The sequence below is a fragment of the Mus caroli genome, unplaced genomic scaffold, assembly GCF_978045245.1.
Source record: "Mus caroli unplaced genomic scaffold, Mus_caroli_1 scaffold_15, whole genome shotgun sequence".
Classification (NCBI taxonomy): Eukaryota; Metazoa; Chordata; class Mammalia; order Rodentia; family Muridae; genus Mus; species Mus caroli.
Genome location: NW_028227270.1, coordinates 107,181,698 through 107,209,369, shown reverse-complemented (window position 1 = coordinate 107,209,369; position 27,672 = coordinate 107,181,698). Strand labels below are relative to the sequence as shown.

General features: G+C 41.5%; 2 protein-coding genes across 4 annotated transcripts in view; one reads left to right on the top strand and one right to left on the bottom strand.

The window, feature by feature from the left end:
• B3galnt2 (beta-1,3-N-acetylgalactosaminyltransferase 2) overlaps positions 1 to 23,616 on the top strand; it is a 41,735-nt gene extending 18,119 nt beyond the window's left edge. The window contains exons 4-12 of the mRNA XM_021179958.3: positions 3,057 to 3,253; positions 7,843 to 7,938; positions 13,538 to 13,648; positions 16,792 to 16,870; positions 17,354 to 17,537; positions 20,388 to 20,513; positions 21,082 to 21,241; positions 21,707 to 21,763; positions 22,835 to 23,616. Coding sequence (XP_021035617.1) covers positions 3,057 to 3,253; positions 7,843 to 7,938; positions 13,538 to 13,648; positions 16,792 to 16,870; positions 17,354 to 17,537; positions 20,388 to 20,513; positions 21,082 to 21,241; positions 21,707 to 21,763; positions 22,835 to 22,975 — 1,151 coding nt within the window. The 3' untranslated portion in view covers positions 22,976 to 23,616. The remainder of the gene's footprint in view (positions 1 to 3,056; positions 3,254 to 7,842; positions 7,939 to 13,537; positions 13,649 to 16,791; positions 16,871 to 17,353; positions 17,538 to 20,387; positions 20,514 to 21,081; positions 21,242 to 21,706; positions 21,764 to 22,834) is intronic.
• A 276-nt stretch (positions 23,617 to 23,892) lies between these two features.
• Tbce (tubulin folding cofactor E) overlaps positions 23,893 to 27,672 on the bottom strand; it is a 38,661-nt gene continuing 34,881 nt past the window's right edge. Inside the window, exons 14-17 of one of the 3 annotated variants that reach the window (XM_021179955.3) lie at positions 27,025 to 27,093; positions 25,973 to 26,032; positions 24,309 to 24,400; positions 23,893 to 24,127 (exon numbers count right to left, since the gene is read on the bottom strand). In XM_021179955.3, the coding sequence (XP_021035614.1) occupies positions 24,035 to 24,127; positions 24,309 to 24,400; positions 25,973 to 26,032; positions 27,025 to 27,093 (314 nt within the window). In that variant the 3' untranslated portion in view covers positions 23,893 to 24,034. Of the gene's footprint in view, positions 24,128 to 24,308; positions 24,401 to 25,972; positions 26,033 to 27,024; positions 27,094 to 27,672 lie in introns of those variants that run through there. The other 2 variants (XR_003834624.2, XR_003834625.2) reach the window with 2 other exon arrangements.

Below are 27,672 nucleotides of genomic sequence, written 5' to 3'. Positions count from 1 at the left end.
ATATTCTAGCTCACTTTTTAAATATATTGAGCATATATTCTAGTCTATATTATAAAGCAGCGGATTATAGACAAAATTCTACATGTACATGTGTTCTTCTGAGGACAGGTTCCATTCACTTTCGTAGAGAGCAAAAGGATCATAGACCTCATCAGATGTTGTGTTGTTGCTAATGCAGTAGCTTACAGAAAGTTAGAGAGCTGAAAACTAAATCAAAGTTAAACAACTACATACAGAAACCTAAACAGGGCTGGAGGTATGGCCTACTGGCTGGGCCTGCCTACCAGTGTAGGCTGGTCCCACCCGCACCACTTGTTATCTGGAACTTACCATCCCAAGTGCTATCACTAAGAGAGGAGTGAAACGCTCACCATTTAATACATAAACAGTTTTCTAAACTGCACTGTTTAATGTAAGCATATCTTACCTCCTGAGCATTTGGGTTATCTCAGTATCGAAAGGTCATGATGAGCATTAATCATGTTGCCGTATGTCTAGAAGTTTTGATTAATAGCTGCTATCAAAGCAATAAGATTTGCTGCTACATGCAGCTTGAGCTTGAGGTACATTTTGTTTTTAAAGTAAATAGAGTTTAGGAATAACTTGACTTGCTGTTTTTTTGTTTTGTTTTCTTTTGTTTGGGGGTGGGTGGGTTGGTTTTTCAAGACAGGGTTTCTCTGTGTAGCCCTGGCTGTCCTGGAACTCACTCTGTAGACCATGCTGGCCTCGAACTCAGAAATCCACCTGCCTCTGCCACCCAGGTGCTGGGATTAAAGGCGTGCGCCACCACGCCTGGCTGACCTGCTGTTTTTAATACATACACTTCTACTTTGGATAGATGCCTTTTGTCTGCTGAATATATAGATATAGATAGATAGATTGATTGATTGATTGATTAATTGATTATGTATACAGTGTTCTGCTGCATGTATGCTTGAGTGCCAAAAGAGGACACCGGATCTCAGTATAGATGTGTTTGCTGGAAATTGAACTCAGGACCTCTGGAAGAGCAGCCAGTCCTCTTAACTTCTGAGCCATCTCTCCAGCTAGTCCTCTGAATATATTAAAGAGAGAAGTTTGCTGTTATCCAGTTTGGATGATGGTAGTGCTCTCTTGCTTATGGCAAAAATCTGTCTGTGTCCGTTCGCCTCTCCTGCCTCTATCTTTTAACAAGAAGGATGCAGCATTGCCTATTAGTCTTCATCTTATTGAAAATCTGCCAAGTATCAGGACTGAAATGAGGAACCCAAATGCTCTATGTGTACGAGGTTAGGCCATATTCTAGAGTCTCTGGTTTTTTTTTTTTTTTTTTTTTTTCTTCGAGACAGGGTTTCTCTGTATAACCCTGGCTGTCCTCTGTCCTGGAACTGAGTTTTATAGACCAGGCTGGCCTCGAACTCAGAAATCCACCTGCCTCTGCCTCCTGAGTGCTGGGATTAAAGGCGTGCGCCACCACGCCCGGCTCAGGGCTATCTTTCTTAAGATATCAGTGAACTAGTAAATTCTGACAATGCAGAATTTTGTATGTAATTGTGTTCTTTTGAGGCAAGGGATCCAGTGGTTTTTTCCTCTTCTTCTTTTTCTCCCCAAGATAGAGTTTCTCTGTGTAGTGCTGGCTGTCCTAGAACTATCTCTATAGACCAGGCTGGCCTTGAACTCTCAAACGCACTACCAACTCAAGATCACTACCAACGCCCGGTGATCCAGGGGTTTGTGATGAGAGCTTCTGTGCTAGGAATCAAACCCAGAGTCTCGTGTGTACTAACTATGTGTTGCTGGCCCACTGAGCTGGACTCACAGCCCTGGTTACAGTCTCTGCATTTACGTTATAAGTAAATGTGTGTGGACACACTTGTTTAACTGGGTGGGTTATCAGCAGAGTTTGAAATCATAGTTCTAAGAACTATAGAGAATGTTACCTTTAAAGAAGGGTGTTTTTGTGTTTTCTGTTTTTTTACTTTATTTTATTTATATGGATACACTGTAGCTGTCTTCAGACATACCAGAAGAAGGTATAAGATCCCATTACAAATGGTTGTGAACGCCGGGTGTGGTGGCACATGCCTTTAATCCCAGCACTCCGGAGGCAGAGGCAGGCGGATTTCTGAGTTCGAGGCCAGCCTGGTCTACAGAGTGAGTTCCAGGACAGCCAGGGCTACACAGAGAAACCCTGTCTCAAACAAAACAAAACAAAACAAAACAAAAGGGACAAATGGTTGTGAGCCACCATATGGTTGCTGGGAATTGAACTCAGGACCTCTGGAAGAGGAACCAGTGCTCTTAACCTCTGAGCCATCTCTCCAGCCCTAAAGTAGGTTTTATATTTCTCAAACTAGTACTGGTACTTTGGGGGGGGGGGGTTATCCATATCATCTAATCTATACTGTTTCATTTATAGTAATTAGAAAAGTTTACTTGAAAGAGACTGTTGACTCTGGATATAGCTCTGTGGTAGAGTTCATGCTTAACATGGTAAATCCCTGGCTCAGTTCCCAGTCCTGGGGAGCTAATGAACCAGTAAAAAGAGCATTGACTTGTGTGTCATAAACCCAAGCCGGGTTTATGAGTCTGTAAACCTTTGAGACAATTCCTTAGTGTCGTTTAGGGTTACAGTCTTAACTGGCAAGAGTGGCTCCTCCTACACAGTGACATAGTTAACGTATAGATGTAATGGACAGTAGAATGGTAAGTGATCAAAGTCTGATTTACTTATCTGCCAGAAAGATTTTACAACAAGCTCCTCAGTGTCGCTTGAAGTGATTTCAGTTACTCCTGTTCTGCAGTGCTTTCCTTTATACCATAAACTTTTAATTGCTTGATAAGACGTAGAAGTTTTTGATTTACGGACCAAGATCAAATTCCTAATCTTTTTTTACTACACCAAGTACTGTTTTTATTATATTTATCCAGTCCTCCCATGTAGATACATGCCTTGGAGTTGATTTATATTTAATATTCACCAATGGGATGTGTGTGTGTGTTTGCACATGTGTGTGTGCAGAAGTCTGAATTTTATTTATTTGGCTATATAAACCGTATTCTCATTGTTTGTTTAGTTTTGAATCAAGAAATTGAGGCATTCAGCTTTCCTGAAGATGCCTCCTCATCTAGACTCTCTGAAGACCGAATTGTCAGCGTGAGCTTCAGAGTTCTCTACCCAATCGTGATCACCAGTCTTGGAGTGTTCTACGATGCCAGTGATGTTGGTTTTCAAAGGAACATCACAGTCAAGTTGTATCAGACAGAGCAGGAGGTGTGTACTGGCATGGACAGGATTTTTTTTCTTTTGAAACAACTTTTCTTTGTGGTTCCAATAGATTGAAAGACTAAACCACTCTCCATCTTCCTTCCTATATTGGTTGAAGTTATAGTACGTTGTATTGCAATGCTGGTTTGGGGAGAGATTATTATAGATACATGAGTTACATGTACCAAAAAAACAAAAAAACAATTGGAATGGACTAGAAATTCCCAGTATAAATTCTTCATAGCTTCATTAATGAAGGTGTCAGAATCATGAGCTAGAGAAAAGACAAAACTGGCAAAATGGTATATCAACCTGTAGAAAAATAAAATTATATCCATATCTTTTACCTTACATAAAAATCAGTTCAAACTGGATCAGAAACCTTAATTTAAAACAAAACTGCTCTGGGAAAACACTTCAAGACATAGATACAGGCAACAAATTTCCGAATAGAATCCCAGTAACATAAGAAACAGACTCAAGAACTGACACATGGACTACATGAAACTAAAAGGCTTCACAACAGAAGACATTTATGAACAGAGTGGGAATACTACAGAATTAGAGAAAGTTTTTGCGAGGTATAGCTCAGGGTTGATATTTGAATACATAAAGAACTATGAAAACTAAACATTAAAGAACCTGGCAGTCAGTGACTGGCCAGTGGTTCTCAACGGAAAAGTAAAACTGTTCAACATCTCTAGCCATCAGATCAATCAAAATCTCACTGTAGCCTAGTTAGAATGATCAATGCCAAGGACAACAAAAGAATTTCTGACAAGTATTTAATGGAAGAGGAGCCCTTATCCATTGTTAATGCAGCCACCGTGGAAACCTGTGTGACCAAATCACACACAAACCCAGCTATGCCACTCCTGTGCATATACACAGTGGACTCAACAGCTTTCAGCAGGAATGTTCTCACATCCATGATTATCACTACTCTTTTTACATAGCAAGGGACAGATGAATCATGAAATGGAATACAAATACAATAGAATTTTACTCAGTGATAAAGAAAAATGAAATTGCAGAAATATGTATGGAATGGGTGTACGTTATGTTAAGTGAGGTCACCAAAGCTTGAAAGGTGAATACCACCATATATTATCTTTCATAAGATAAGGATCCTAGCCTCTCACTCTTAAAAAACTGGGTCAATTCTTGTTTGTTGATGTAGGTTTTCCTTTTATGCCTAGTAACTAGTAAGTCCAGATACTGGGTCTGATCTGTTACAGGACCTCTTATTACATCCCTCAAGGAGTGCCAGTTGCTTTTTGTTTGGTTTGCTGTGACAAGCAGTTAAGTTGGCTGGAGAAGACGCTATACTGTTTGCAGTGGACAGCAGCTGAAATCCTACTTGGTTCTTCTTGCTCTTAGTTGGGCTGTCTGGGTTCTGCTTCTGAGGCATGGTGCCTGGGTCAGCCTCAGATCAGGGCTATTTATGTGAAGAGTTAAAGCTCACCCTTTCTCACCCTCCCCTTCTCTCTCTCCCTTTCCCTTCCCCAACCAGCATATGTATGCAGGTCAACTTTTTCTTTTGTTTTCCTTGCAGCTGATGTTTTTATCCCACCAGCATCCTCTGATTTTCTTATATATTTTTTAAAAGTTGATATAGAGTTGAACCTTCAATAAAGAGCACTGAGAGGAAGATGGAGTAGACCAGTCTCCCTTTTTCTACTTTTTGATTCTCTTCCAGGTTTTTTTATTTGAATTTCAGTCTCCTTCAGACTTTCTTGTTGTTCACTGGTTTGTTTTTTTTGATATGGAGAGAGTCTCTTTGTTTTGTTTTGGTTTGGTTTGGTTTTGAGATAAGCATCCCAGGCTGTCCTTAAACTTGAAATTCTCCTTCCTGTCTTAGCCTCGAGTGCTGGGTTGCAGGTGGGCATCATCATATCTGGCGAAGATCCTTTTTATGTTTCCTCAGAGGTCATTGCTGTCTGTAGAATTGGTTTGCTATTACTAGAAGCCTCTTTTCAGTTTTGTTGGCTGGTTTAAGTTTTGTTGAAGTCAGACATGGTCAAACACAGGACTGTAATTCCAATGTTCAAGAGGCTGAGGTAGGAGGATTTCTACAAGTTCAAGACTGAAAGATCCTGACAGAATGTAAAAGGTCACAGAAGCCCTGAAATTGGCAAGATAAATTTCATTGTTAGCAGAACTAGCTTCACTGATTTAGAAAAATAGAGGTGCACAATGCTCTGGCCACTCCTTGAACCCATGTGTCTGCCGATGTTTTGACCGTTCCTTGAACCCATGTGTGTGTCCACTGATGAAGCCCATTGCCAGGTGTTTGTGATATTGGTTGCTGGGGAAGAGTCGGAAAATCTCCCCAGCAACTACAGCCGGGCCAATCCGGAGTTGCTACACCTGCACCAGACTCTTTCCTTGTACCCCTCCCATACCCATTTCTTGAGAATAGACATTGTTTAGATCTGGAAACCCCCTACTCCCCCCTTCTCCTTTCTTCCCTGAGGGCCTATAAAAACTGGGACCCCTTTCCCCTCAAGGTCGACTCCTCTACCCCTGCGTGGGATATGAGTTGTCCCCAGAGCTCTGGCTTTCCCCAAATAAAGCCTCATGTGGTTTGCATCAAGCTTAGTCTCTCGTGAGTTCTTGGGAGTCCGCTATTGTCCTGAGGCCTGAGCAAAGGGCTCCTCTCAGAGTCTTTCAAGACCAGTCTAATCAATAAAGTTAATTCCAGGCCAACCAGGACTATGTAGCTTGTACCACCCTCCTCCCCTCACTCCTTCTTCCTGTATGTATGTATCTCCACTGAGTTCAATTAGTTCTGTATATATAAACATGGGCTTGGGATCATCCACGGGGGAACCTACCAGTAGTCATACTTCAAAAGAAAAGTGAGGGGCTGGAGAAATGGCTCAGTGGTTAAGAGCACTGACTGTTCTTCCAGAAGTCCTAAGTTCAATTCCCAGCAATCACATGGTGGTTCCCAACATCTGTAATGGGATCCAGTGCCCTCTTCTCTTTGGATTTGTCTGGACACAGCTACAGTTTATTCACATATATAAAAATAAACATTTAAAAAATAAAAACAAACAAAACAAAACAAAAGTGAGTCTCCCTCCCCCGAAAGGCAACTGTCAGTAGCTCCACAGCTAATGGTGGGACCTCACAGCTCCTTCCTGTCTCAGGCTGGAGTCTCTCAGTGGCTTGATCTTGTGTTGGTAGTCACTGTTATAAGTTTTGTGTTCAACAAACATGTCATGTCGAGAGGACAGTGTTTCACAGCGTTCTTCCTCACCCCTGGCTCTCCTGTGGCATTCCTGGGCTGTCTTTCTTTTCACCCAGGCATGATCATGTATAGCTAAAGTCCCAGCACTCGGGAGGCTGAGCTTGAAGATCACAAGCATAAGGACAACCTGAGCTACACAATTAAATGTTTGTCTTAAAAAGGAATAAAATTGCAAATGCTGTTAGCAGTGTTAACAAAAGATTAAATGTCTGTTTTGTAACTTGTCCTATTTTTACTCCACCTAAAGAATGTCTGGTTTATGGGTTTATCAGTTAAGAGCACTGGCTCTTTCAGAGGTCCTGAGTTCAATTTCCAGCATGGTAGCTCACAATCCCATATAACTGTAATCCCATGGTATCCGATGTCCTCTTCTGGTGTGCAAATGTACATACAGACAAAATATCCATAAGTACATAAATATTTTAATAAGAATGTCTGGTTTTTAGACAAATTTAAGAGAGAGGGAACACATTTATAATTGTGGTTTCTGTTAGAATAGCTTTATCAAATTACTGGACTGTAGCAATTTAGGTATTACTCTGGTAAAAGTGTAAAAAAAATTTTTTTTATGGAAGAGCTGAAATGGTGTTTACCTAACATTTGCCTAAAAGAAACAAGAAAGCACACAGAAAACAGTACATGTCCTTAGGGTCAGTCCTCTGTTTTATATGTGTTCTCTTCTGAAAGTTCTTACAGAAGAATTTCCATGCACATTTTGTTTTCCGAAGAGATCTATGAACTTACAGTATGTTCTTGGGTATGTATGATGAGTTAGTACAATATGTCGGTTTCATCATGCCAGGGTAGGTTTTTAAAGGTTATAGGAATTACGTTTAGTATTTGAGATCTTAATAGCAACTTTGATTCATTCAGGCTTGGTCGCTCAAGCCTGCAATCCCAGCTGCTTAGGAAGCGGAGGCAGGAGGATCAAATGTATTCTTAGCAACTTAGCAAGACACTATCTCAGAAGAGGCTATGTGGCTGCCTGTGGTAGCACAGTGCTTACCTAGGACACAAGGGGCCAGCAGTTGACTCCCTAGAGCTGTAAAACAAGCAATATAGCACTAGAAAATCTGAAAGATGGGGCTGGAGAGATGACTTAGTGGTTAAAACTAAGTGTAAGTGGTTACTAAGTGTAAGTGGTTACACTTGTAACATAAAATTTAAAAAAGATTTAAAAAACAAGATTTTAAACCGTGAAAGTTGTTGAAGCCACAGTGAGCATGATCAGCAGCACTGTGGATTTGCTGAATGCTGCAGAGTGCCTGGGGATCAGCTGTGTAGACAGTGTATTACAAGAACTGCCTTTCTTTTCTGTTCTCCCCTACCCACCTTGCAGGAGGCCCTTTTCATTGCCCGATTCAGTCCTCCAAGTTGTGGCGTACAAGTGAACAAGCTCTGGTATAAGCCTGTGGAACAATTCATCTTACCAGAGGTATGACTGCAGTGAAGGCCGGTGTAGGCTCTATAGTGTGGAAGCAGCAGTACCAACAAAGCCTGCACTAAATTTTGCAGTTACAGCAACAGAGTTTCACAGCCACACTTTTACAGAAGTATTGCCTGTGGCCATGGTTAACTTGAGAACTCTGACTGTCTTAGTGACTACCGTATTAGGTCTTAATGGACAATAGATCATTTGGGTAAGTTAGATGTTTTACTTATCGAAAGAAATTAAACAAAAACATGTTGGATGTGATGTTGCACACTTTTCATCCCAGCACTCTGGAGGCAGGCAGATCTTGTGAGTTAGAGGTCAGTTTGGTCTACAGAAAGAGTTCTAGGACAGCTAAAACAAGAAAAGAAGAAAAAAAATAAGGTACAGATAGGATAATAGGCAGTATTTTCAAGTTAAATAAAACTTTAATAACACTTGTGATATCTGAGAACATTCTTGTCACCTCTGAGTTGCTCTATAGCATTCTTAAATTTTATATGCTGGAGACCATTTCGGCTTGTCAGGTGCCCTAGTGGCATCCCGAGGGTTTCCCCAGTGTAGTCAAGGACTGTGCAAGGCAGGTCTGAGCCAACCTGTTCATAGAGTCCACTTCTGAACTTAGTGCTTTGAACCACAGTAGGGGTTAGGGGCCTGGACAGCTGTGTGTCCTTCCAAACTATCTTGATTGTCATGCTGTCTGAAAGCTGAATTAAGATGTGAAAGCTGGACCAATCAACACTTCCCTAGTAACCACCAGTTTCATGGTGGTTTTCCTGTCAGGGCAACAGCAGACTCACACGTTTTTATAGTGTGTTATTTACCTTTGGCATCACAAGTATTTGAAACAACATTTTGTGTCCTGGTTAGTTTTATGTCAGTTTGACATAAGCTAGAGAAGAGGGAGCCTCAATTGAAAAAAATGCTTCTATAGGGGCTATCGGCAAGTCTGTGGGGTATTTCCTTAGTAATTGATGGGGGAGAGCTCAGCCCATTGTAGATACCATCGCTGGGCTAGTGGCCTTTGGTTCACTAAAAAAGCAGGCCGAGCAAGCCATGAGGAGCAAGCTAATAAGAGCACCCCTCCATGGCCTCTGCATCAGCAACTGCCTTCATGTTCCTGCTCTGTTTGAGTTCCTGGCCTGTCTACATTTGATGATGAACAGTGCTGTGGAAGTGTAAGCCAAATAAACTCTTTCCTCCACAACTTGCTTTGGTCATGGTGTTTCATCACAGCAATAGTAACCCCAACTAAAACAATATGTTAATTCTGTATCAAAGGAATCTTGTGGAAGGTCCCTGCCCTCTCAGGCTGGCTGTCTCTTGTGAGGTAGAGTTACTGCACTGGGTAGTCCAGGGGGCTTTGTGGGGACTGACTTGTGGTTTTATACATGTAGACAGACCACTTAAAATGTGCTGCAACCGTCATTGTCTATATGCAGAGCAGAGTCCCCCGTGAGCCAGTCATCCACTTGCTGGACAGAGGACACCTAACAGTGTGTGAGGCTGGCTTGTGGCACTGGACTGTGGGTTCCACAATGAGGAACCCACATTTAGGGTTGAGATTGAGAAGCTTCTTGAGGGAGGAGTGGCCAGGGGTCGGGCCGGACAGAGGAGTGGCTTCTTGAGGGAGGAGTGGCCAGGGGTCGGGCGGGAAGGAGGAAAGCAGGTTTATAGTCTCTCCCCTCCTTTCAGTCACCCATAGAAACATTTCCTTGTGTGTAAAATGCATTACTTTCCCTCAAAGCGCTGTTGCTCTTGAGAAGTGCCGCGTCATTGTGCGTCTGCATTTCTCTGTTTAGGACATGGACAGCAAACGAGGGTGGGCATGACATAGCTGTGGAAATGCGAGCCACCTAAGAGACAAGGCACTCACAGATGCTGACTCTAACTTTTTTGTAGGTTTGTGGTTTTTAAAAGTAAAAATTTAGATAGGGGCCAGGGGTGGCAATAGTTGGAGGATCTTTGTTGATTTGTTTGTTGTTTTTTGTCAAACAATAATTAAATTTTTGAATAGTTAATTTTTAAAAAAGTAACAGAAGACCTGTCTATACCAGCAAGAGCAAATGAGTACTGTTCTGTCTACCTTACATTTTACAACTAAAAATAGTTTTATAAATTCTTTGAGAATTTATTTTGATTCATTCACTCAAATTCATTCAGGATCCACCATTACCTTCTTATCACCCAAATTCTAGTCCCCTTTTTTAAATTTTCTGAATAAATCAGAGGCTCCAGTTTGTGTAGTCTATATCCAGAGCATGTTCACTGGCATGTTCACCTGCCAGTGGCCTCATCTTTGAGGAGATCACTGACTCTCCCTCCTACAGAAGCCACGTCAACTGTCCATACTTGGAAGTTGTTTGATTGTTTTTATTGTTGTTTTGAGACAGGGTCTCACTGTATAGCACTAGCTACCCAGGAATCTACAATGTAGACCAAGGTAGGCTGGTTCCCATCTCACGTTCTGCCTGCCTCTGCAGGCTTGAGTACCTGGCCTGGAAGGAACTTTTAAAACTGACATCCCTAAAAGCCTTACTTCCCTTTTAATCTTCAAGGTAAATATACTAGATAATTTATTACTTTTGAAAAATACTGAGAAATTAGAATTACTTATTAATGTGGGATGATTTTTATTTTATATATTTTCTAAAAGGCTATAATAGATGCATATTAGCTTTATAAAAGAATAATCAACCTCTAGAACTCTAGACATTAAGTTCATACCATGTGCAGCTCTTTCTTTGTTGAAATCTGTCTTGTATACATGGTTTGTTTCATTTTTTGTTTTTTTCCCTACATCACATCTAATGAAACCTAGTGGGCATGGTGATTGTGTCTTAGCAGAGAAGTGAGGCTGAGCCTTGGTGTAATGCTTCTGTGAGGAGAAGTAGATGATCTCACGTCATTACTGTCAAGCCATCCTTACACAGTAGATCGCTGGAGTAGCATCAGCACAGCCTGTCACATTGTGTTCTTTTGTACAGTGTTCATCCTGGGGCCTGCCCACTGAACAGTAAGCCTCCAAGAGAGCCACGTTAAGTGAAAACTACTGTGTGTTTAAAGTAGTACTTTCTCTAATTGTATATTTTTCTTAATAAGCACTTGGAATCTAGAGCTGTTTTAGTAGAAAGCATACTTGTCGTGCAGCTGAGTCACTATGCACACTACTGTGAGTTGGACGGACACTTATGCTTGCTTTGTTTTGAAAAGTGAGTCTCGAGTCATTTCTCTGGTTCACAGGAAGTTGATATTGTTCACATGCTTTAGCTAGCTTCTATGTTGTTATGGATTAGAAGTAATAGATAAAATAATTATCATGTGGAGGGGCTTAATAGTAACTTTTACTATTTTGTGAGATAATTTGTAATTCATTTTCCCAGCCTGTCACCATGATTTTCATGGTCTTCAAACAGAGTTACCAGTAATTGTTTTGGATTAGAAGCTTCCTGGTTTTATGAAGCCTGTAATAGAGAATCGAAGGGTGTGTGTGAGATGTAGCAGTTGGCTGTGATCTGCATAGGGATGGGAAGAGTGCTTGCTGTGGCCCCACCTCATACAGCTCAGAGGTCATCCAGGTCTTTCTCACCAGTAGACGTCTGTGGAGATGATCTGGCCCAGTTATACACTAAATGGAGTTGAGTACCAGGAAGCTACTGGGAAGAGCAAGTCAGATGCCAAGTGTCACTTGAACTGGGGACAGAGAATGATATGCTCTGTTTCCGTACCTTCTCTGTAGGCCTAAGGTGACATTTTCACAGGTATCTGTCCTTCGGTGTGGCTCCACATCAACTGATTTGACCCTTGGCCACCTGTTTTGCTTTACTTGGCAAACTCAGGCCATTTCATTCATTCCTGCCCAGATGTCCTTAGTGAGTTCCAGATGTGCTAGCTGACCCTGGGCATTCAGGAGGTGTTGTCTTCCTCCCAACCATTTTCATTGCCTGTGCTTTCAGGCTTGGATCTAAGATTTTCTTAAACCAGAACCATGGGGTTTGTCTTCAGATCATAGACCTAAGTCCCGTCCATTCTAACTTGTCCAAGGTGTTCTCACCTCTTCCACATTTTACTAGAAAAGAAAGTACAGGAGATGGGTGCATGAAAAAAAACATGACTTGGTATAGTACTTGATTTGGGCATTGAATTTGATCATAGCAATAGAAATTGAGAATTTTGAAGTGATATTTCATCCGGGAAAGATGTGACCAGGCACTTTACAACAGAATCTGTTTCTCCTTCATATTGTTACATTGCCACTTAGATTTTGTGTGGTTGCCAGGGTCAGATTGTTGGAGGTTATCAAGGTCACTACTTAAACTTCACTCTTAAGACTTGGAACGAGCCGGGCGTGGTGGCGCACGGCTTTAGTCCCAGCACTCGGGAGGCAGAGGCAGGCGGATTTCTGAGTTCGAGGCCAGCCTGGTCTACAAAGTGAGTTCCAGGACAGCCGGGGCTATACAGAGAAACCCTGTCTCGAAAAACCAAAAAAAAAAAAAAAAAAAAAAAAAAAAAGACTTGGAACGTGATTTCTTATGTAGAAGAGGAATTATAGTTCAACCTCTAGATAGTTCCCTGGGGACCTTTGTTGTTTGGTCTTACCACAACAGCTAGTTCTTCTCTCCTACCAGCCTTGGCCACCCTGCTGACAACCTCCAGTCTTCCCTTTGCTTTGTAAGCAAAGGATGGGGTGGTCAGAGAACCATCTGACCTACCTTAGACCTAACTCTCTTCAGCCTGGTTTTACAGCCTGTAAAATGCTTATGATTCTGAAGGTGTTGTGTTATTGATTCCCACTTTTCTGACCTTAACTACTTCAAGATTTGTCTGCTTTTGTGGTAATCTAAAATTCTTTCTGAATAATATCTACCTCAATTTCTTCCAAAATGCAATTTTTTTCACTAGTGATTCTATGGCCAAACGTTGGTAGTATTTAAAGATAATAGCTATACTGTTTCCATTTCTGATGTTCAGTGTATAATGACCCATGGCTTGGCAAGTGTTAGACAGTCACATATAAAGATCTATCACATTAGCTAGCACCTTTTACTTTCTCCTAAGCTTTATAGAAGAGAGAGTCCAATGAAGTTGGCATTCTCGTCTTTTGCTAATGACCTTAAAGTAATAAAAATAACTATTCAAGGGCAATTTCAGTGTGTTCCAAAATAAACACATAAACATACCTTTGCCCAGTAATTTCACCTCTGAGATCAATTTATCTTAAAGTATTGGGCAAAGAGAGACATTTATAACAAAACTTCCTTATGTTACAGTAGCCATTTGATTTCTATCAAGTGTCTGTCAGCAGACAACAGCTGTAAATCAAGTAGCATGTTACACCCACATTAGAAAGAATAGCATTAACAGTTGTAGCAGCATTTGGAAATTGACACAGAAGGACAGCCAGGCAGTATCTGTAAACACCACAGCCCTGTTGTGATGGAGTTTTAGACGTACTATAGACGTGCTAACAATACAGTGTTCAAGTTGTGGCTTAAATTTTTAACTGAGATGACTTTTTTTTTTTTGAAGTTTCATGTAAATACTTTCTTAAAACCAAAGTGACAGGAATAAACAATAATTCACTATCATTTTCCCCCAAAAGAGCTTTGAAGGTACAATCGTGTGGGAAAGCCAAGATCTCCATGGCCTCGTGTCCAGAAACCTGCACAGAGTGACAGTGAACGATGGAGGGGGTGTTCTCAGAGTCCTTGCAGTGAGTTGCGCTTTGTTTGCCTTGGTTAGAAACATTACTGCTCTATATGGATCAGAATTTCCTCTTCTCCTAGGCAGTTTCAGGCAGGGCTTTCAAGTATACACACCAGTAAGTGTTCCTGAGTCCTTGCAGTGACAGTGCATGGCTTGAGTTGTGTGTTCCTGTAACTCCAGTGTTAATAATGGAATTTTGCCTTAAGGTTGATATATTTTAATGTATGATAAAAAACCAAGATGCCATTTTACTCTAAAAAATGCTCATTTTAGTGAGCATTTTTTAGAAATATTTGTTAATGGTTTAGTACAGTAGTTTATACCTGTGTTCTCAGCACTCAAGGAGGCGGAAGCAGCAGAATGAAGGAGAATGCTTGCTTTGGTTTAATTTTGAACAACTCTAGAGTTTCTGAATCACAGTTGTCATTTAGCCAGATTTTTCTCAGATGCATTTTTCAAATGTAGCATGGTAATGGCATAGACAGACTTATAAGCAAGAGGCATGTTGTGGTGGTGGTACAGACAACTTTGCCATCCTCGTTGGTAGTTAGTTTAACAAATAGGAAGACACTGGCATTTCAATGCAGAAGTTCAATAATCTCTGGAATATTAGTGCCGCTAACATGAAAGCATTCCTGGTCATGATTTGAGTGTCATGTCATTTATGATTTATTCAGAAAGCATTTCTTGCACACCCCCTGAAAGGCAGGCACAATTATTCCATCTCAGGCCCATGGTTCAGGGAGGAAATGAGTCAGGGGCTTACAAGATGCCTTAGGCCGGGCGTGGTGGCGCACGCCTTTAGTCCCAGCACCTGGGAGGCACAGGAGGGTGGATTTCTGAGTCCGAGGCCAGCCTGGTCTACAAAGTGAGTTCCAGGACAGCCAGGGCCACACAGAGAGACCCTGTCTAAAAAAAAAAGAAAAAAAAAGAAAAAAAAAAACCAAAAAACCAAGATGCCTTAGAAGGTAAAGGCGTATGATGCTGAGCCTGATGACCTAAACTCAGTGAGAACGCCCATGTACATACATATAAATAAATAAACGTAATTTTAAAATGTTTACAACAAAAGTAACTATTTATTAAACACATGGATCCACAAAGTCACATAATTATAGTCTTAGCCTTGTAGATCATGAACAGTATTTTACCCACCATTATTTATTTAAGATAGAGGAATTTTATAGAATGGAATCATAACTTTTTCTTTTATTATTTTTAGGATAGGTGCCTTTAAGTTACCTTGCCACCTTCTATTTGTAAAACTTAAAAAATATCTAGGGTACTCCAAAAAAGGATCCTTAATGTTTGAGTTTGTTATAGTGAGGAAATAAGTTTCCTTCTGAGTCAAGACTAAGTTCAAATCTAAAGACTAATGATCTGCTGTGGAGGAAAGATAGTTGTGGAGGGTCCGAGACAGCTTAAAAATTCAGCTAACTGACGATGGAAACCCGGAGACTTGGTGGAAACCCCTGAGCAGGAGATATTTCAACAAGCCTGTTCCCTGCCAGTAAGTGATGATGTCAGGAATATTTAAAGTTAGGCTGTGACCTTTGAGAAAAGTTAATAAACAAGAATCCTAGTTAGCTGTTTAACTGTCAGTTTGGTACAACCTGGAGTCACCTGAGGAAGTCTGTGGCCTGTGGCCCCGTGGGCATGTCTGTTGGGACTGTCTTGATTGTTAATTGATAAGGTAGGCCACTGCACTGTGGGTGGCTCTGTTTTCTGCACCAGTGGCCCTGGGCTGTATAAAGAAGCCAGCTAAGCATGGCCTGTGAGTGAGCTGTCTAGCAGCACTCTTCCCTGATGTCTGCTGTGTTCCCTTAGCTGTGACTGGGTTTCCGGGTTAGAGAGAAAGCTGCATGCAGTAGTTAGCAAGGCTTGCCTCTAAGTACAAGCCTTAGTTCCTGCCATAACTTTCAATGATGGGTGTGACCTGGACGTGTAAACAGTTTTCTCATGAAAGGAGCTTTTAGTTAGAGTGCTTATCCCAACAACATAAATCAAACCACAACACAATGAGTACTAGAGTATTGTTAAGTTCTAAACAAGCCAAAACCAAGTAGAAAATAGTGGCAGTTTAAAAAAGAAAGCATACCACAATTATGGAACTAGAGTTGAAATTCACAACATTCCACCATAAACTGTACATAAAATTAAATACATGTTATTCACAGTGACCTCAGAATACTCTCTGGTGGCCTTAAAATGGTGTGTCCCTTCTGACAAAAGGAGTCTGTATAGGAAATGCTGTGAACATGCTGATGACTGCTTTTGACAGTTAGCCTCAGCCCCATCGGCTGGAGGAGAGCTCTGGAAGGCAGCCATATTGAAGCACAAGATAGAGAAGGCAGGAGGAGGTAACTGAGGCAGGCGCTTCTAAGAGGCAGGACTGGTGGCACAGTTAAGTCCTAGGTCTTGAGCAGCAGTAGGGAGTTAGTCTCCATCTGACATGTTGGGGACAGATGACGATTTAAAGAAGCTTTTCTCTGCATGGCCCCAGAATTCTCAAGTACACTAAGATCTTAGCAAATTCATGAGAATTTTCATGGAAAAAAAAAGAGGTTTTTTTTTAAATGTTTTTAAAGTGATAGGATTAGATTTAAATTAAATTGGTTTTGTACTCTTGTTTTTGTGAATTTAAGAATATTTATTTAAGTTGGAATTCTAAGCACTGGGCTAGAGTCATCCTGATGCTTTACCTCCACAGCAGAAGAGCTGGCAGGGTGACTTGGTGGTTCAGGGCACAGGTTACTCATCTTCACTATCTCTCTCTTGTGTGATAAGACAAGACCACGGCAGCTTATAAATGAAAGTGGTTAGTTTGGGGCTTACAGTTCCATAGACTTCAGGACCACCATGGTATGGAGCCTGGCGGCAGGCAGGCAAACTTGGTGATGAAATAGTAGTTAATAGTAGTTGACCCTCTTCTGACCTCCTGTGGCACTGCACTGCATGCAGGTGGTGACCATATGTGCATACAAAATAGCTATGTACATAAAGTAAAAAAAAATTTAAAGAAAATCCATGGCATCAGTATCTGCTGTAGGAACAGGTTTCTTGGGGCATCTGCTGGTTCCGCTCTGTATTTGTAACACATTCTCTGTTAGTCAGGAAATGCCTGAACACTTCTGTTTTCATTCCTTTCAGGCTGGGGAGGGGGCACTGCCTCATGAATTCATGGAAGGTGTGGAGGGAGTTGCAGGTGGCTTTATCTACACTGTTCAGGGTAAGTTGGCCAATGTAGTTAACCTTGTTTTATAATTTAACTGTGAAAGGTCATCTTGTCATGTTAAAAGTTCCTTATTGTGCTAGGTACAACAACATAAACCTGAAATGCTGATAGTTAAGAGACTGTGGGAAGATTATGACTTCAAAGCCATCCTGGGCTGTGTGGCAGCACCCTGTCTCCAAAACAAAGCCAAAAAAGCTTACTTTTCAAATCAATGCATTCTTTTATGCAAGTAAAGCATAGTTGAACTCTGTTCTAGTTTTGTTAGTTACCAACATAAGAAACTGTGTTGCGGAGAAATACCCATGTAAGATCACATGTAAGATCACATCCCAAGTAGGCTTCCCTGAGCACCTGTAGATCCTAACGGGTGTGTGCTCCAGTGGCTTTCTTGGGGAAGGAATTCTGGTAACATTTTCAAGGTCTGGGTTCTGAGTGTGCAGTAGTATTTCTCTTCAATAGTCAGTTTTTCCTTTTCAGAAGGTGATGCACTATTAAGAAGCCTTTATTCTCGGCCCCAGAGACTTGCAGATCACATACAGGATCTGCAAGTGGAAGATGCCTTACTGCAGGAGGAAAGCAGAGCCTATGACGACATTGTCTTCGTGGATGTTGTGGATACTTACCGGAATGTTCCTGCAAAATTATTGAACTTCTATAGATGGTAGGTTGTACATATGTGGGGTAGGTTTACGAAACATCATCAAACCACTGAGATTTCAAAATTTAAAAGACTTGTCACCTGAAATGCAGTCTGTTACATCCTGGATCTTTAAAAAAAATTAATTTTAAGTTTTTAAAAAATATTTTATAAGATATATATTCTATTTCATATAATAAAAACTTTATATTTTTATTTATATGTTTTAATTATTCAAATGTAAATGTCTGTTATGTAAGCATGAGTGCCTTGGGAGGCCAAAAGAAGGCATTAGATCCTCTGGAACTAGGGTTGCATACAGTTGTAAGCTGCCCTACTTGAGTACTAGGATAGTTCTAACTGCTGAGCCAACTCTCCAGCACCTGGCTCCTTTTGAAGACATCTTTGAACATGCTGTTTCTTTCTTATTTAGATAAACAGATCCACAGTGTGAATGGTATTAAGGGATCAAAATGAACAAATCAAAATTAATTCCCTTGGATTCATTCCTACATACTTCAGGTGTCTCAGCCTAGCACTGGATGAATTCACTGAGTCTGGAAATGGTCCCTTTTTAGTTTTATTCCTACCTGTCTACCCCAATTCCCTAATTATGTTCACACTAAGTTACTAGTCTGAATTCTTCTCAATTAAATACCCACCTTCCATTTCCAGTCTCTACTCCACGGGCTTCCAGATTCCTTGCATTTGGATGGATGCAGTGAGTGGGTACACGAGTTCTGTCCAGCTGCACAGAGGCTGAGACGGAAGGCTCCTAGAACATGAAGGCTAGTTTTCACATGGCAAGGCTCTGAAAGACAACCCTACTTGTCTGTTTTACAAACTCTAGTAGTTGCTCAGTGAGATTAACTCTCCTAACTTCCTGGAGCCTCCAGTGGTTCCCCTGTCTTGGCTGTATTCTATGTCTGTGACAATAATGTTATTTTACCAATCATAGTTGGTAGTTGCTTGTGGCTGTGCTGACTTTCTGAGGAACAGCTTGCTCTCTCACATGGCTGAAGTACTAACTAACTCCCTGGAGTATGTGTGACTGGGGTTTCACAGTTTTTCCTTATCTCTGGAAACCTTATTTATTGGAAAGACTCATCAGATCTCTTTCTTCACTTCCCCTCTTGGGTGGGAAGTTCACAAGGGCATGTGTACAAGGGATAATGTTTTCTTGGAGTCATAATCTGTAGACGGTCTGGTTAGTTTGCTGAAGGTAACATTATCTAACTGAGACTAGTTATTATTTTGGTAGAAGGCAGTTGAGTCTGGAATACCAGGACTGTATTTAGACAGCAATAGGAGCCTATCCCGAGCAGGTGGTTGTGGTGCATCTAAAATCCCAGCACTCAGAATTCCCAGTGTAGATGCCACTATGAGGAGTTTCAGAAATGGGAAGTTGGGACTTAAGATTGGGGTGAGGAGGGGCACTAGCATTTCTAACAGAGCTCTTTCCCAGGGAACCTTCAGTTTTCCTCCTCCTGCTCCTTACCTACCTCTCCCAGTGTTTTTTGCCTCCCTTCTCTTTACTGTTGTCAAACCTCAGCAGAGCTTTTTAGATCTGCCTCCTCATAGCCCACATTACCACTTACCATCTGTTTTTCAGCATGCTTTGTGTAGGAAACCCTGGGGACACAAAAGGACTAGTGTAGGAGGGTACTAGAGGCACCAGCCACGTTTTAAGTCAGTTTTTAATTATTTGACCTTATTTACTCAGCAGAGTCACCCACCAGTGATCTAAGCATCTTTTAAAACAAAAGCGTCGCCGGGCGTGGTGGCGCACGCCTTTAGTCCCAGCACTCGGGAGGCAGAGGCAGGCGGATTTCTGAGTTCGAGGCCAGCCAGGGCTACACAGAGAAACCCTGTCTCGAAAAACCCAAAAAAAAAAAAAAAAACAAAAGCGTTTTTCTGATTGGCAAATACTATGTGTCTGTTATACTGTTAAAAATAAACGGCTAAGTTTGGTGGTGCACACTTTTAGTCTCATTTCTGCAGAGGCAGAGGCAGGGGCAGGTGGATTTTATAAGTTTGAGGCCAGCTTGGTCTATATAGGTGGCTGATCCCCTTACAAGTGTGTACTTACAAACAGATGTGTTGTGCAGGGACTGACAGTCAGGGAACCTGGTTTTGCCTTGTTTGATGTCATCAAGAAAACTAGAGAAATAGAGATCTTACAGAGGGTTGGTTGTTTATAATAATTGAAATGCTGGAAATTGGTTCCAAAGACAGATATGTTTGCACCTTATAAATCATGTTTTAACCCATAATATATTCAGTTTTTTTTAAAAAAAGAAGTTTTGCGACTTCTCAGTATTTTGACTAACCTAGAATTTGGAGCTCTTGGATCTGCTTCCCACCACACCTGGCCCGTTTCATAACACATCGAATTCAGTGTTCTAAGTGAGAGCTTCAGGTCTGATACCTGTCCCGTGATCAACTTTGTAACCAGGCACACGTGGGGCAGGGTACAGGTGACAGGTAGGCCTGGCAGCTGATGTGGAGAATGACTAGGAAGCCCTTGTTAGAATGCATATTCTAAGCTGGGTGTGATGGTGCACGCCTTTAATCCCAGCACTCGGGAGGCAGAGGCAGGCTTGGTCTACAAAGTGAGTTCCAGGACAGCCAGGGCTACACAGAGAAACACTGTTACGAAACAGACAAAAAGAATGCATATTCTACTTCAGTCAGACCTTTCTTCTCATTCTTCTGTGATTCCAGTTGATCAAGTGAGGACCAAGTGCAGTCGATGGCCACAGTAATAGTGTTCTGTGTGTAGGGTAAGACACTGAAGGCGCACAGCTGTACAGGGTGTAGTGTTGTGTCCTTCCATAGCTGCATGGACTTGCATATTTCTTTTTCTGTCAACAGGACTGTGGAATCCACCAGCTTCGATTTGCTGCTCAAGACAGATGACGACTGTTATATAGACTTAGAAGCTGTGTTTAATAGAATTGCTCAGAAGAATCTAGATGGGCCTAATTTTTGGTGGGGAAAGTAAGTGAAACATGGACCGCCAATACCTGACTAAGTGTGATTTAGAGTGAAATATGGAAGTTACTTTTACATAGATAATGTTAAGAAATTTATTGATTATACTCTTCTGGATTCATGTTATCACTGTAATCTGAGGGAATTTTGTTTATTTTATTGAAAAATCTCAGGTTTATTAACCACGAGTCAAAGATGTGGCTTTTGTTTTAGAAGCACATGGTCTCCTGCAACTGTTGTATCCTCTTTGCTTTGTTTTGTTTGGTTTCGGTTAGAATCATGTCTGACACATTTCCTCAGCCATTGCCTTTGCTGCTCAGGACCTCTGCCGTGTTGATGATTTGGTGGGTTTGGTTTCAGTTAAGTATGTCCTGAAACACAGGGTGGGCTTCTCGTAGTTTCCATCCAGAAACTGAGAGCTTATCTAATCTATATAAACTACTATTGGGTAAATAATTCCTTTCCTTAGGCAGCAAGAATCTTTTTCCTGGTCATCTCTTTGGTAGTGATGGAAGGCAGCTAGTAGAAGGATATGGCCAGCTATTACAGAGAAGCCACCATTGTAACATCTCAGTTTCAGGTTGAATTGGGCAGTGGACAGAACCGGAAAATGGCAGGAGCTGGAATACCCGAGCCCGGCTTATCCTGCCTTTGCATGTGGGTCAGGGTATGTGATCTCCAAGGATATCGTTGAGTGGCTGGCAGGCAACTCCAGAAGGTTAAAGACCTATCAGGTAACAAGATCACTCATACAGTCCAGTGTCCTGAGATGTCCCTGAAGCAGAGCCAGCTTACCATGGCTGTCCTTTCTCTGTAGGAGTTACTCCCTAAACATCAGGGACATTTACCTGACACTTCTCAGACTCTAGCCATGATAACCACTCCAAACCAATATTTTCTTTGAGTCTGCTTTCACTGTTTTTAATCTTTGTTTGGACATGTATTCTGTGGAGGAATGTAAACATTTCTGTTCATAAGAAAGGAGCTAAAGAAGTGTTTTCTTTCTCCTGGCTTGATTATAGAGTCAGGGACCAAGTAATGCCCAATGTGTTGATGTAAGGTATGTGAGCAAAGGGCTTGCTTGCTGTGTGTTTCCTGTCTCCCATCTCTGGCTCATACTTACACATCTGGGTTGGCTAGCTCTACATATCACTTTTTGTTACAAAACCATTAAGAAGTTGGCATTTGCTCCTGAGTAGGGTGAAGATGTCAGCATGGGCATTTGGATGGCAGCCATAGGACCTAAAAGACACCAGGTAAGCAGGTCTGGGATGCTGACCTCAGGGCTCTTGTAGGTGTGCAAGTGAACATGCAACCTTTAGCACGGGGGATAAAAGGCTTCTGGTGTCCCAGCTATGAATTTTAAATCGTGACCTCTCAACTTTTCTGACAGCAGACTTTACCTAGAATTTTATTTCTAAGGACCTAGTGGTACAGAGGCAGGATATGTGTGCAAAGACTAAAATGGAAGGTAGGAAAACGGGCTGGGGGAATAAGATTTTTACCTCATTTGTTGTATTGATTTCTTGATTCTTAACCTTCTTCTTTGGCTGTAGAAGGTACAGAAAACAGGACAGGCACGCAGTGTCTGCCATTCAGAGCCACACGTCCACACTCACTCAGCAGGAGTCCTGCTGCTACATCATACTCGGCCTTTTCAGCAAATCAGTCTTGTGATCTATAGTTTCTATAGGTTGTTTGTGGAGCTTGTTGTTTTGTGAAGATCTTTACTGTGACCCTACTTAAATCATCATACATAGGATATTTATTTTGTTCTGCCCTATGGGGCACTGTCATTTCTAAACAATTTACATTGCCTTCTGGAGCTGAAGAGCCTCTTGGACAGAAGGCTTTGTTCTCCTCCATGTACACAAGGCATAGTGCCCACTCTGCTGCCACTGGCGAGTCCCTCATTCTAGGCGTGCTTTTGAGAGACAGGGATCAGCAGCCTGTGTTCATCAGAAGCATGGTTTAAAAAGATTTTTAGATTTTACCCAGGATTTGTGTTCTGAGATTCAATGTGTTTCTTCATATACATGTTCTGTTATTCCGTTGAGTAGTATAGTACTTGGGACTTGCGTCAGGCATCTTGGACATGCCTGCTCTTACAGCATAGTGATGGGAGGAACTCAGCTTCACTCTCACAGCATTAGATACTTATTCAGATTTGGGTAGAGTACATTTAGGTGTCCTTCCTTCCTTCCTATCTCTATCTATCTATCTATCTATCTATCTATCTATCTATCTATCTATCTATCTATCTACCTATCTATCTTCCTTCCTTCCTTCCTGATTCTGTCTTGTATTTCGTATTTGTTTCTCAACAGGACAGCCTGTGGCTGTGTGAGAAAACCTGTGAGACAGGGATGCTGTCTTCTCCTCAGTACTCACCACAAGAACTGAGCAAACTCTGGGAACTGAAGGAGCTATGTGGGGATCCTTGTCAGTGTGAAGCAAAAGTACGATGACCCCCAAGCCCCAGGGACTGCAAGTGCAAGGAAGGCCGTGGCTGGTATACCGTGAGCTGTATAAGCAGTAGGGTATTACTCATGTTTGCACAGATCTTAATGAATCAACTCATACGGTATCATAAGTTTTTATTTATAAATTTAAAGATTATTTATACCAAATTATTTTACAAAAAATATTGCTAATTTTTGATCACTTATACTAATTAGCAGCTCATTACCATTTTTGGTTAAATGGCCAAATTCAGAAAATAACTCCATTTGAATCTCAAGCAGGGTTACAAAAAAGCTCTACAAAACTTAATTAGGCCAGAGAGAAACTACAAAGATGCTGTGTGGCACAGGGGCCACATATACCAAAGTCTGGGTTGCTAGAAATACCAGTTTGTGGATCTCTGATACAACCTGACCTTGAAAAGGAAATGTAAACTAAAGTTTGGTATCTTAAAGATGTTTATCTACATACATATCATGTTTTCTTTTACTGTTTAAGTAAATCTGAATGTCTTAGCTTAGACATCCTGAATGACACACTCTCACTAAACTGTTTTTGTGAGTAGAGTCAAAGTAAACACCTCAGGGTTCAGTGTCACAGGGAAGGAAGTGTAGGGGAAGGCACTATTCTGCCTTGCCTGATGTTTACCTAAGCTTGCATAGGAGGTGGTGAGAAGTGCAAGACAGGCTCAGTGTAAGCATAACATAGGGAAAGGCATGTGACAGGTCTGAAGATGTGGTTCCTCAGCTTAAAGGACATTTCTCAGAATGACCAACCAAATCTCTGTAGTGAACTTTTTAAAAGTTAGGTAGCCCACAGCAGATGTTAACTGTACTCAGATTTAGACTACTGTTTCTATTTCATATTTACATCTTCACATAGTGGAATGCAGTAAGGTGTGAAAACAGAAAGGGCAGAAAAATCAATAGTAATCAAAGCCTTTATTATTCTACTAATATACAACCAAATGGTCTTTTCCCAACAAAACATAACATCATTTGTGAGGGCAAAGGTTTTGTTTCTGGTGTATACATTCCAGTCGTTAAACTCTTACGGTTGGACTGTTACCATCGCACTAGTAGGCAATCTCCATTTTCCACAGAATAAAACTGTAATGGCTGTAGGTCATTTTCTAGTTCAATTTCTCTGCCCGGCATCTAAAATTAAAATCAAGTAGGGAGCAGTAAGACAGGTCTGATGGTGCATGTTATCCATGCCACCCTCCAACGGCACGCGAGCTGTGAAGTCAAAGGCTGCCTCCATTTAGAGCCTGTTATGTATGGCTCACAGTACTGTAGAGAACTAAGCTTAGCTTTGTGTTTTTGCTTAGCAACTTACCTTGGAACTTTCGTAGGACAACAGAAGTTCTGACACAGGAACTTTGAGAAGACGTGACAACAGTCCCTTTACCTTTTGAACTGTCATGGAGTCTGTCAAAGAAAAGAAACTTTTAAGTGACAACTACATGTAGAAACAGCTCAGGAGAGGCAGCCATTGATGGAAGGCTTGAGTCATTTTACCAGGTGATCTTTTAATAAAGTGGGAAATGGAGCCAGTGTTTGACCCAAGTGGTCTTGACAGTGAGGTATCATACCATTTCAGTAGCATTTACTATTTCTTCCTCAATCTGAATAACCAGAATTAAGAGGACACAATCTAGGCCTTTGTGATAACTTCCTAAGGGGTTGTTGAAGCTCCCCGGCGTGGGGGCCTTGAGGGGCTCCTCCCAGCACGAGCATGCAGTCACCAGCAGGACGTGCACACATGACCACTAGGTGTGGGAAAGGCACTCAGAAGAACAAATGCGCTGGTCCGTCAAGAACATCCTAGGAACTTCTTTCCAAAGACAGGTTATAGTGGTATATGGTGGATATTTTGATTAAGAATATTAGTTTCTCTGAAGCTTTAGCTGAAAGTACAGCAATAGTGTGGTGTCCCACAAGTATCACAATGTAGTCAATTATTTTTCTATAAAATTGTTTTTATAAATGCTGTGTTTTTATGCAACTTGTGATAATAAATCTTCTCTATTTTAGAATAAACTAGCCTTTTCCTATTTTTGACTCACTTCAACAGCTGTAGTATCCTGAATGTGCCTAACCAAATTCCCTGTGTCTGGAGGGAGTGGATTGGGTCGCATACTGAAGGCGGAGGGAAAGGGAGGGGACAAGGCAGGTTGAGTGCCAGCAAGGCTCTGCTTCCCTAGTATGGCCTGATATGACTACTCCACACTCCAGCAGTGTGCTTCCTGCCGTGGTGCTTCACCTCCTCAAGCCATGAACAGCACAAACCTTCCTTACGTTACCTGAGTATTTTTTCAGAGCAACAAGAGAAAAGTTAATGCACATTGTTAATTTGTCGTTACATACCACAGTAAGAGAAATTAGATTTCTAGTTTTTAAAAAAATAGAGAAATTGTGAGAAATCGGCTGTAAACTGGATGGTTACTCAGAAAAGCTCTCTTCTGAATGCAGCTAGCTTTCCATGTGCAAGCTTGTTTTGTCTGATGGACACAGATTTAAAATCAATGAGGCAATGTATCTACTAATATTACTCAGTTCCAGCAGTACAGATATTTTTTAAGGATTCTCCACAGGCGGTTTAGAAGTGCTAACTTCTCTCCCGGTCAGGGAGTCATCTCTGGAGAAGAAGCCCCAGAGTATCAACGTGGGGAGCGTTTCTGCTAACATCCTACGGCTGAGCGCATGACCATAGGCTCGGTGTCGGCATAAGCCTATTACCCACAGATATTTTCAAGACATTCTGTCTCAAAACCCACAGACAAGGGAGCTCACAAATTTTAGTAAAACTTTTCCAGATACGCTGATGGCATACTGGAGACTGGAACTTTCTGTTATGTTTTAGACTAAGCTCTAATAATGAAAACACCGTAAGTTGTAGGTCTTCATGAACTAAAAGCTCACATTCCAGCTAGCTCTCCCAGGGCTTCCCCGTGCCCAGCTTCACAGGCACATCGACAGTAGAGACAGATGTACTCTTACCTGGCAACTGTTTTTCTAATATTTGCTGTTCAGGTTGATTTGAGCATTTTATCTTCAGGGCTTTAAGGACAAGGGAAAAAAGATTAATAATCACCATAGCAGGAATTTACAGCACACATGCATGTAGAATTGGGACTTTTGCCTCTGAGTAGAGCACATACTTTGTATACAGAAGGCCTCAGTCTTATTAATAGCAACAGTAAATAAAAATGTGCAGGCCAAGAAATTGCCAGATAATGCAGCAGTTTGATACAACTTGATTCAATCCTCATAAGTGGGTCTTTAATTATATTACATTTTTCTATTAATATTTCCATAAAGCTGGGTGTGGTGGTGCATACCTGTAATCCCATTTTGGAAGGCTGTGGTAGGACTGTCACAAATTTAAGGCCAGCCTTGACAACACATGCCATCTAAGAGACTTTGTCTCAAAAAACAGAAAAATACTTAAATGGTCTCAGAACTGGGGAGGCTAGAGGAGGAGGATATGTACACAGCAGCCTGGTATATAACAAGATCTTGTCTCAGACAGCTGACCCAGGATTCTATCACTTTTTCTTTCCCTCCATACTCCTTCCTGATGGTTTAGCTAGGGCCCTACATATAGGACACAGTACAGGACTCCATATTATTGCATTGTTTACTATTCTGCCCCCTCCTATACCTAGGTTATTCAGTAAGTCTGCAGTATGGAAGCTCCCAGAATGCTCAACACAGACTGGGTGAGTTGGAGTTGACAGTGGTTCTCAACTTTTGGGTTGTAATATCTTGGGGGGGTCAAATGACCCTTTCAGAGGAGTTGCCTAAGACCATTGGAAAACACAGATATTTAACATTACAATTCACAACAGTAGCAAAGTTATGAAGTAGCAATGAAAATAATTTTATAGTTGGGGTCACCACAACATGAGAAACTGAATTATTAAAGGGTTGTAGCATTAGGAATGTTGAGAACCACTACCCTAAGAGAAGCACACTTGATCTCTATCAAGCAAGCCATCACCATCTGCTTCCTACCCAAGACTTCAGTGCAAATCTGAAAGGATTCTTACTTAGTAGCTGGTTTTTTAGCATGAATGGCTGCTGTGTTTTGAGCTCCTCATCTTCAGGTGCACCATATTCTGTTTAAGAAGAAACAAAAAACCAGAGGCCACAATAAGGAAAAAATGTTAGTGTGAACAGAGCCTCTTCCCAGGACCAATCCAGCATCACTGATCAATTAGCCTAGGATTAGCCTTCTGCAGAGCTGCTTGCTGGGTGGTTAAGAAAGATAAACAGTCCCTCCCAAGGAATATTATCTTATTTGTGGCTGTATGTGTTTGTTCTAACAGTAGCCTGACTGCTTTTTTTTTTTTTTTTTGGTGTTTCGAGACAGGGTTTCTCTGTGCAGTCCAAGCTGGCCTCAAACTCACTCTGTAGACCAGACTGGCCTTGAACTCAGAAATCTACCTGCCTCTCCCTCCCAAGTGCTGGGATTACAGGCATGCGCCACGACTGCCTGGCTCCAATGCTTTCAAAACCTTCCAACTAGTACTTGTATTCAGTTTTGAAAATGACCTTTCCTTCAGGGTCCTGAGAAAAACTATGTATGAGCTGGACAGAAGTCACAGGACCCAATCAAGCTTTAACCAGACGTTAACTGTTTAGTATCTGCAACACAGGCAAAAGCTTCCTTTCTCTGTGGGGACCCATCCTAGGGC